The following is a 10,567-nucleotide window of genomic DNA, read 5'->3' as shown; positions in this document are numbered from 1 at the left end:
GGAAGAAAAAGTTGGATGATGTCCTGAAAGGAGGAATCATGCCAAAAGCAGGAGGAGCACTCTTCCCCATTATTTGGGTGGCTGTGTTACTTCAATTGCTTGTGTTGGCCCTGTACAGGAATGTACCTATTTGAACCCAAAACACAATGGGGAAAATGCAAAGCTTTTATATAAGTAGAATGAGGATTCTTGAAACTCTTAATATTTGACAAATGTTAAACAATTTGGACTCAGAACTGAATCACTATAGACCTGTAAAACTTCTAATTTTTTGCTGTTTGTCGTCTAAGGCACATAGCACTATTGTCTGCCAGATTTGCTTCTTCTCCAGGGTGGGTAAGGATATGGAGTAGTCTCTCTCCAGTACTCAAAAGAACTTGAAATTTTAGGGTATATGGCTTGAGTTGAAACGGGTGGGATGTTCTGGTTCTTACATCCCAAAGGGATGGGGGTGACGTAGGGCAGAAGCCAGAATCTAGTTCAGCATAGGTGGAAGGCACAGAGCAGCTTCTCAGGCTGCATTAGTTCCCTCACAGCAAGAACCATCCAGCAGGATGGTCAAGATATCACCCAGGGGAACCATATTGCCCAGGACTGGAAGCAAAAAAAGGTTCACAGCTTAAGCAGGGATGCTGAACCTCTGTCTGGATATGGCTGATATCTTGTGAAAATACTTGGGTTGAAAGTAACTGCTTCTTGGCTTTTCACAGCCATGAGAAAGCATTTATCTTGATTAAAGAATATTTGCAGGTATTTCCTCTTGCCCAGGATGCCTGAGAGTGTAATCCATGACCATTGCTTTTTAATACAAAAAGAGCAAATTTGTCAGTGTTGTGCAGCCATTTTTCAAGTTCTACTAGAAGATTCACAGACACACACTTTTTTAAATGTCACTATAATTTTTTCATACGTGGGTTACAAATCGCTGTGTTAAATAAATTAAACTACTCATTCAAGCTGAAAAGCCTTTAAAATCTTATAAGGTAGCAGAATAGTTGGGTTTGATGTATTTAGATTCTAACCTAAGCTAAAATCAGTAGTGTTAATTTAAAGTAATGTTACTCTTGTTTAAAACTAATCTTAAAACTTAGCCAACACATAAATGGAGAGGACAGTTTCATCTAAATTAAATTTAAATAAATTAAACTAATTGCAAGCAACATGTAAACTCTTGATATAAAGATAATTATAGTGACTGTGATGGTGGAATGAATCTGCCTTAGGGTGTGTTTGGTAGTTAAAAAAAAAAGAAAAACACCTTGAACTGTTGTTTTCTTTTACAAACTTCTTTCCACTCAAAACCAAAACTAACCTTGTAGAAAAACATCTGTTTTCTTATTAACAGATTAAGTTGCTTAAAAGTGCTCCTTATTTTACTGTGCATTTTCATCCTCGCCTTTCAAGGCTTGTAGATGGTGCTGCATGCAACCATGGTGGTTTGGGCGAGGCCAGCTCTGTATCCTATGCTGTAATGGGTTATTGATATATGTGATACCAGCTCCTGCTAAAGGAAAAACCACTTGCACCATTCCTTGGGTAAATTCTCTGTGGGCTGTAATTTGGTTAAGCTTGGTCAGAAAGTCCTCATGGTGGTGGCAAGAGCTGGGCAGACAGGGAGGATGAGAGCAAGTGGCTGTCTCGAGCAGCAGTGCCAGCCTACAAGTGTCAGAAATGTTCATGGAGGTGTGGTGTGAGGAACTTTGCTGTCAGCATCATCCACGTGGCCTGAGAAAGCTTTCCTTGCCCACTCAAGGACACTGTTTTTCAGAAAGAAGGCCTGAATATATGGGAGCTTTGTGTAATCAGAGATGGAAGAAAGTAACAACATCAAGAAAGTTGGCTTATTTGGAAGAATGCACTGTCATTGTGTGTGTGTCTGGATTTCTTTTTATTATGAGAGAAACTTGGGAATCCCAAATAGCAAGAAACTGATTCCTGCTTTCTAGCACTAATTTAAGTAATTTATTTCAAAGATATATTCAGACCTCATATCTTATTTATTTGCTGGGCCTTTTTTTCCCTCCTAATCCATGCTGTCAATGTCCTGTTACATGAACAACACAGCTTTTGTTTGTGGGAAAACAGAAGAGGTTTGTATTCGTCGATTGTATGACTGGTAGTTCTTGAAGCATTGCTTCTGCTGGGAGGCTTCTGTCTCATCAGTACAGTGACTTCTGAAGACATGCAAATAGTGCATTTGCTGCAGCACTGAAGTTAGGTGCAAAGCCCTAAGTAGCCTTGTAGAATACATAAAGAGCACCTCAAGTTTGAGAGTGCTGAGAATACTGTAGGGGGAAAAAAAAGATGCAAGTGATAACAGCTAATGAAGAGCTGGGTGAAAGGAGGCTCCACTACCCACACATATACAAAAAGCATTTCACAGCATTCCCCAAGCATTTTCTTTGTTTTTTCCCAGTCTTCACTGCTTCCTTCCAATCCTGTGTATCATTAACAGTAAGCTGCAAACAGGTACTTTTATATAACATATAGGAGATTCCCTCTCTGATTCTACATTCCCTCTCTGTAGAATCAAAACAGAAAAAAACAAGGTTAAGAATAAAGCCTCTATCACCTTCCTTTCATGTGCCTGGTTCAAACCAGTTGCCTCATGACCCTCACAAAAAAACTTCAGACAGAACATTTACATTCTGTAAATGTCTAGCTATCTGTCTTCTACAGAACAATTATACATCAAATGATTAATATTTAAAGCGTGGCTTACATTTTCTGCAGGCAAGTTTGTACTTAAGAGAAGTGTATAGTTTAATGGCACAGAATTGGAAAAACATCTGAAAAGTCCTGAACAATTTTGTTGTTCTTGAAACCTTTTGTGTCTTTCTAACATAGTTATTTTGTTCATTCAACAGCTGTTTTTAATGGGAGTTCCTGGTAAGCTTTATGTGTACTGTATTTTTAGAAACTCAGCAATTATAGATGTAACAGTGTTATTAAAAAATACAATCTTGTGGGACATGAAGTACTTGTATGATTCAGAATAACTGTTAAGTGCCTGCATTTTTCTTTTCTGTGTATTTAACAGTTTTATCTTTCAAATATTTTCCAGTCGGCTGTATTCCTTTAAAAACTTGAGTTTTTCCTAGCATTCTTTGTGGTAGATCATCAGACACTTTTGTCATATATACTGGCAACAGTGTCCATTATGTTGAATTTTAAGGCATTTTCATTTGCTGTGCAGGCCAGTTTCAGCAACTGCTCTCTTCAGCTTCTAATAATGCACTTTCAAAGTGAGCACATTCTCATTCAGGTTAAGGAGTTGTCCTTTAGTGATCTGCAGCATCTTCATGTTCTGATGTTCATGTTCTGAATTTTATGGCCCTTTTGTGGCAGATGCAGGGTATCAGGTAAATTACTTCCTCTGGGCCCACTGCTGTTCAATAAAGTAATCTTTTTGATAAGTTTTTACAGTTGAGCTCGTTTCCATTAAACTTAGTAGCAAGAATTGAGTTTCTGACAAGTCCCTCTCCATATTGTAAAACACAACTGAATAAAAAGATGAGCCATTAATTAATTTTCTGCTCTATTACTGATACCATCTTAGGCTGACATGTCCTAATCCTGCAAAACTCAACTTGGATTCATATTTGAGGTTGCACATCATTGTATGATTCCTCAGTGCACAGGCTGAACCAGCACCGAGGCTCTGTGAGCAGAGTGTTCGTGTCATGGGGTGACCCATCCTTAAGGACACATGATTAAACAGTCCAGAAGCAGAGGTGCTGGGTTACCCATAACAGGGGGCTGGCAGCCTCTTGGAGTGTGACCCATCCACCTGGGAGGCTCCAGCTGCTTGCTGTAGCTTCCCAGCTGTGATGGTTGGTGGGCAGAGTAGGGCACTGGTGTGATACCCAATGACCTCATTTGGGTCATTACCTCCCTCTGCAGGTGATGCTTGTTCTTCTGGAGGTGGAATGGTCTTTTCTTTTGAGAAACACATCTGCTTGGAACTGAGCAGAAGTATAAGCACTGAAAGCAATATCTTGTGGGAATTCCAGCTTATATACAGTATGCTGTTAACATAGTCTTTGGTGAAGAATAAAAATGTAACATGAGAACAACTTCTCTCGTGTTGTTTCAGGTTGGTGTCTCTGGGGAAGATACTGAAGAAGGTTCAGGCATGCTGAAGACTTCAGAAAAGTGAGCAATGAGTCCTTCTGAAAGCTGAAAAGCAGCCCCCTTGTAGGGTCATGAACCTAAGGCAAGTCTTCGTGTCTGTACTGCTGTTTGGAGTAGCTGGCCTACTCCTCTTCATGTATCTGCAAGCTTGGATTGAAGAACAACATACAGGTACACTAGGTTTTCTCTCATTTTTTATTTTTTTTAACGTAGTTGCACCTATTATTTTAAGATGACCATAAAACATACTGAGGACAGTTGAGGATGGAGTCCCTTCCCCCATCCTTTGGAAGTAAAAGTGCATTGAAAATAGACTTGTTTTAATTGCTACACTTCATTAAGAAATTTCTTCAGTCACATGAAAAGATGCCCCCAGCTACCTAATCGTATTGTATCAGCTTCATTTGCAAAAGCAAGTGTTGCAAAAGCATTCTGCATGTCCAATTTAGAAATTATTCTCTATGATGATTTGTTGTGGGTTTTGTACACTATGTTTTGCGTGGTAAAGCAATTTTTGGAGAATAACTGCTGTGTTTCATAGACAAAAGTGGTCTTCTAAGCAGCAATGCTCATGGAATCATCCTTTCCTTTTTTTTTTTTTTTTTTTTTTTGTTGTTGTTGTTTGTTTGAGAGTGGGCTTACAAGAGTTTTGATATATAGCATCAGAGTCATACAGCAACTTTGTTCAGGATTACTCTTCTGAATTGTATTTCTGTTGTTTCCATTTATGGCGGTTTAGGTTGGTCTAGATTCTCTTATGGACAAAACTAAACCAGGTTATTCTCCTCAACTCCTACTGGAAACTTAGTTCATGGGACCAGTCTGGAGGGAGTCTGAAGTAACCTTCCACAAAATGTATAATAAGGAGTGCATGTCAGAAAGGTCCTCCACAGTTTTGCTCTGCAGTCCACCTCTGTTATATGTCACCTTATTGAGGGCATATCCTTGATTTTGCTTGTATACTTGTATTGGGGGTTAGGGGTTTTGTTTTCAAGGTTTGGGGTTGGTTGGGGTTTTCTGGGAGTTTTTTTGGATTGTTTGGTTTGTATACTTGGGGTTTTTTTGTCAATGTTTTTTTTTTGTTTGTTTGTTTCCAGCTAGTTAACTCTTTACTTTTAGATCCTCTTGTCTCTCTCACTCAGCTTTCATTTCCTCTGTAAAACTTGTATTTTATAATACCAACATTATAATATCAACATTTTATAATGTTGATACCATTGTGAAGAAATACATCTGTAAAACCACATTAGTCTCAGGCTTCATTGATCTGTCCTGTTATTCCATAGGTGCTGCTAGGCTCCAGTGTGTTTAGAAAGCAGTGTTGAGCAGGAAATGTAGTGAAACATTTCTGCAATAGTTTGACAATGATCTTGAGGTTTTTTCCAACTAAGTGCAGTGATCACTGCATTAATTTTGGCTTGTTAATTTTTCTGGGCTGTCCCAAAGTATTTTTCAACCTTGTATTAGCAAAACTGTTGTAAGAGGTAATGCAGGCTCCCTTTGGAAAGGTTCCCTTGTAATCAGCTGTTGACAGAAGGGTGCTGGCAGAAACTGAACATGCAGCAGAGGGGGGTCTTTCTTGAAAATCTCTACTATTGTCAGGAATGTTAAGGGCAGATATCCTTGCTTTCAAGGTAGTTCAGGAATGTAGATGATAGCTGTAGATTATTGATTTATTTACTTGCTGACATTCTTCACATTCCTTGCATCTTTTCTTGTGCTGTAATTAACCTTTCTTTCCTTGCAGTGCTCCTTGTTACTGTTTCTCACTGCAGTTTTTTGACTCCTTTACTTTGTATGCATCTCCCTTCTTTTGTATGTATCTCTCTTCCATTAAACAGAAAAAGGAAAAGAAAAATAAAGGTTCAATTAGGACAGACTCTTCTTTTGGCCAACCAGATGCTTTCTTTGGGGTTTTCTTTGATATATTGCTATAATCTTCAGGAGAGAGGCTTCTCCTCACACACGTAAGTCATTTCCATGTGGAAACATTTCTCTAATAAAATGGAAGTTATCAGAGAATAACGGAATGGTTAGTGAGCTGAAAGTGTGACTGCAGTTTTGAGTGCCCTTTTATCTTACTGGACTGCTGTGACAGCACTTCATCAAGATTAAAAAAAAAGAATTTTGCCATTCTCTACGGTAGCAGTAGAGAATGTATATGGTCATGCACGTTGGCAAGAGCATGGCAAAACTCATTGGTGTCTGCTCTTGCTTCTTCTTCCAATTTAACATTTAGAGAGCCATTCTTTTTTATTTCAAACACCTGTATCTCCCCTAAAAACCTTCTATGGTTCAATTCTCTAATGCTTCCCTACTGTATGCTGCTTTAGAGTTGAGATGAAATAGAACATATTTGCATATTCACAATATACATTAGTTTAGTTATAGGCATTTTGCCATTTTTTTTCCCTCTTCTGCTCTGTTTTTCATAATGCCATGTGCTGTGCACTGTGGCTTTATTTTGGGATGAGCTGTATCTGGAGAATCCTAAACTGACAAGTATCTTTGCAAAGATTTTATGTGTTCCTTTAATCCTCTCACTAGCTGCGCAGCTGTAAGACAGCTAGTTTTAATCTGCAAGTGGCTGAGCATGTGAGGTGAAGTTCTGTTAGGAAATGGAAAGTGAGCCTCGTGCTTCTCAATTGCTGTGCTATGAGCCTGTAGAGATAAGGGCTTGCTGCAGCCAGAACTATTTTTATCTTCCACGGTGCCCTGCTCAAGACCTACAGCATTCATGTTTGCATTTGGTTGCTGAAGGAATGGAAAGTTGGATGTGTTTGAGTTCAGGAAAGTATCTGTTTTGCACCTGTGAAATGCTTCTCCTTACTTACCCCATTCTTCTGAATATCTGGAGCCTTTATAAATCACAATCTGTGCAAAAGTCAGTGAATTTTTCTCTGTTGTGGTTTGTAATGTTCATGCTTATTTCTCAGGCTCTCCTAACTGTGGTGTGAATTATTACCAATCAAATGTAGATTTTTTGGGGGGAACTGGGAAATTATATTGTAGTTTTCAATTCCCTTTTTAGTGTTTGTCCTATTGTTTTAAAGTTGGACTGTTTTCTTTCACACTTGCCATGATTATGATGATTATTTTCCAGCTATTCTAGAATTCTAGCTATTCTATAAATTTTCTAACTAGATCCAATGACAGATTTTTATTCATAGTTTGCTTTTTCTCTTTGGGGGTCTCTTATTTCTACTTCCTGTTCACATCACTGAGATCTCAACTGTGATTTTATTCCCCTCTTTGTCTTATTTTGTTCTAGACTGATCTTATCCAAGCATGTTTTTCTCTGATTTATTTTTACAAACTTCCCTCATTACTCAAATGTATCCAGCCCAGGAACACCTCTAATTTTTCATGCTGTCCATCTACTCCAGATGCACCTGCTGGCTCAGCAGCTGGATGCACCTCTCAGCACAGCCATGTCTTCTGCTCCCTCCCACCATGCTTGGACTCCTCAGAATATTTCTAGTCATGTTTGTCATCCCTATACCTTATAAAAGGGAAAGTCTTTCATTTAAAGATGTCTAAGAAACAGCTGCTATCTACATGGTGGTCCTCTCTGATGGCTTTTCAGAGACTTAGCAGACTGAGAGAACAGGGGAGTTTCATGGTTTGGCTCTGGGCATGGAGTGTATAAAGACAGGATGATGTATCTTTACTTCTGTTGGGTAGCTTCAGCTCACCTCGGTGGAGTAATTTGGAACAGACATGTCAATAGTCGATGTGAGCATCAATACATACAGTCTACATCTGGATGAAAATTTAATTGGCACTATTGATAATGTGGGATATATGGAGCACTTCAAGTTCTCCATATATAAATATATTCATTGTGTACAAGTTCACGTACAGGAATGAAGCTTGATGTGAATTCAGCTGGATCCCACAGCTTTACTTAACAGTTCTCCATACAGTCTTGCATTATGAAGTGCAAGCATCAAATATTGTGGCACTGATTAAGAAGCAATCACTATTTTTTACATGCTTAGAAATTTCCACTGCTGTTGATTTTATTCAGGTGAAGCAAACTGCTGGGTCTTCCAGGGCTGATGTTGAGTTCTGTACCATGAATCACCTGAATTAGGGGGTTGTAGGGTACAATTTAATCTTGAAATATTAGAGATATGAATTGGAGTTTTAAGATAGGTGTTCTAATTTTGTACTTTAAAAGTCTTCCTTTTTAGGGGATGTGATTTAGTGTGACTGATTACTACAAAATAATCTGAGGATATCTTTGAGATTAGAACTGTATGCTGTGTTTGTTTGGGGTTTTGCCATGTGTTGTTTTTTTTCCCTTCTCTCAAAGTTTGTGTAATTGTTTTTTTGTGAACTGTGCCTAGTAAATCCATGATTATGAATGACTAATTTAGAATAGTGTAGCCTCACCACTAATTAAAGTGCTTCACTGCCATCCCATAGGTTTCTGGTTCTCTAGGTTGAAAAAACCTGCATCTCCTCTTTCCCAGCAGTTTTTTATCTCACCAGATATGTAGAGATTTTTCCATGTGCTTTCTCTTCACTTTGCAGAGTATCAGTTCTGTAGCATCAGTGGTTGCCCAGGCATATTTCTGCAGTCCATGAGCTTTCCTGCAATTTTGGCATCTACCTCCTGAGGAGCTTCACAGCACAGACCTTATGCACATTCCTCAGGCCCCAGGTTTTCCTTTTGTATAGAAACAAAATTAAAAATAAGATAAAAATCACATTTTTAAAGAAGTTTGAAATTCCATGAGCTTTCATGCAAATCTTTGCATGAGCTTTCACAATTTAGTCTGCTACTGCTGTAGCCATCCATTGCTGTATCCATTTTGCATATTCCTTGGCATAAACAGGTGGGCTTTTTTCCCCACCTTGCCAGATTTTGTAATCCAAGAGGGTCTTTGGGTCTTTTAGTAATCTGGTGAGATATTTTGAGTCCATGGAGTGAGTGCCTTTCTTCCTTATCTTGGCACTCTAAATAGTAATTGGATATGTGTGCACACATGATAATATTTACTCTATGTTGTTTTTGTGGGTTGATTTTTATTTAAACTTTGTCTAAGTGAAGAAACATTGATGTGGTTTAAAGAACCATGCATATATGATGAATTGCAAAGGCAACTGTTTCATGGAAGCTATAGTTTTTCTAGACAATCAGCAGAAAATACATTAAAGTAATATATTTGGAGAAAACAGATTTGTAGATAAAGGTGAAAGGAACGCTGCTCAATAATAGTTATTAATTATTAATAACTTAATTCTTCTAGTAAAATTGAAATAATTCTGCCGTCAAAGTCCTGGGTAGTTTATGGGAGTCTTCCTAAGTCTCCTGGAGAGCATCACTGGTATGTCAAACAAATCTTCAGGTTTACAATACCCAGTCATTAATGAGGCTGTTCTACTGAGTCTGGGTCTACTTAGGTTTTACCCTTCTGGTTGGAATAGGCTGTGTTTTGTGTATGAAATGTTTCTTTTCTTTGTTGTTTTTTGTTGATTTTTTTGGGGTTTGGTTTGTTTTTTTGTTTTTTTTTAATCTGCCCCATTATTGGACTGAAGCACAAGACGATTCAATAGTATCAGAAGCACAGAAGAAAGAAGATTCAATAGTATCAGTAAATGCTGCTTGGTGAACAATTACACAGGTATTGAAATTCCAGAAATGCTACAAAATTTTCCTAGGTGGATTTCTCCATGTAATATAGAATGAGTTTCCTTTCCCCCCACCCAGCTTTCAGTCAATGAAAGCTGTAGGGAGTGAACAATTGTCTTTGCAGGAAAAAAGCTGTTAAGAAACAGGTGGAAATTGATATTTTCTTAAACCATAATTGTTTAAAAACACAAAAGTTGAATATAAGAGAAGATGGTTTTCTGAGCTGATTGTAGAGTCTTGCCCTGTCTTCCACAAAAGTGCAAACTTCCATAGTTGAAACCCCAGAAGCTTTGAGAAAAAAAAATAAAACTTCATATTTTATAACACTTAAGGCTCTATTTATCTATTTCTGAGGATATTTCTTCCCAAGTCTGACTATTTATCAGCCATTTCCTTAATTTTTCTCATTCAATCATTTTCATCTTGCATTGCATTCATTTTACTTTTATCATTCCTATAGCTAAATCACATTTCATTTTATAAATCCTTCTGGTTTAGAAGAAATCCCAGTTTCCACATTCTGATGGTATAAAACAAAGTAAATGGGAGGAGGTTTTGGGGCTCCTCTTAGCCATATATTTAATTCCATGTATGAGCAGAAGCTAATGACATTTCATGTATTATTGTGTACAAGCTTTAAACAACCCACACAACCTTGTTCACACCGAGACCACAGAGATCTACTTCTAGAAAGGTGTAGCACATACCTTAATTATATATGCTAAGGACACCTGAATATACCCTTTCTTGCCTGTTTTCACACCGAACTTTCAGAAGAGGATTCTGTAATTT

General features: G+C 38.0%; 1 protein-coding gene across 1 annotated transcript in view; it reads left to right on the top strand.

Moving 5' to 3' along the window:
• The first annotated feature begins 4,128 nt into the window (after positions 1 to 4,128).
• The window catches only part of CHST9 (carbohydrate sulfotransferase 9), a 78,814-nt gene continuing 72,375 nt past the window's right edge, over positions 4,129 to 10,567 (top strand). Inside the window, exon 1 of the mRNA XM_062501330.1 lies at positions 4,129 to 4,305. Coding sequence (XP_062357314.1) covers positions 4,206 to 4,305 — 100 coding nt within the window. The 5' untranslated portion in view covers positions 4,129 to 4,205. The remainder of the gene's footprint in view (positions 4,306 to 10,567) is intronic.

This window comes from Cinclus cinclus, chromosome 1, assembly GCF_963662255.1.
Source record: "Cinclus cinclus chromosome 1, bCinCin1.1, whole genome shotgun sequence".
Classification (NCBI taxonomy): Eukaryota; Metazoa; Chordata; class Aves; order Passeriformes; family Cinclidae; genus Cinclus; species Cinclus cinclus.
The sequence above is the reverse complement of the archived record's forward strand: the minus strand, read 5'-3'. Positions and strand labels throughout refer to the sequence as shown.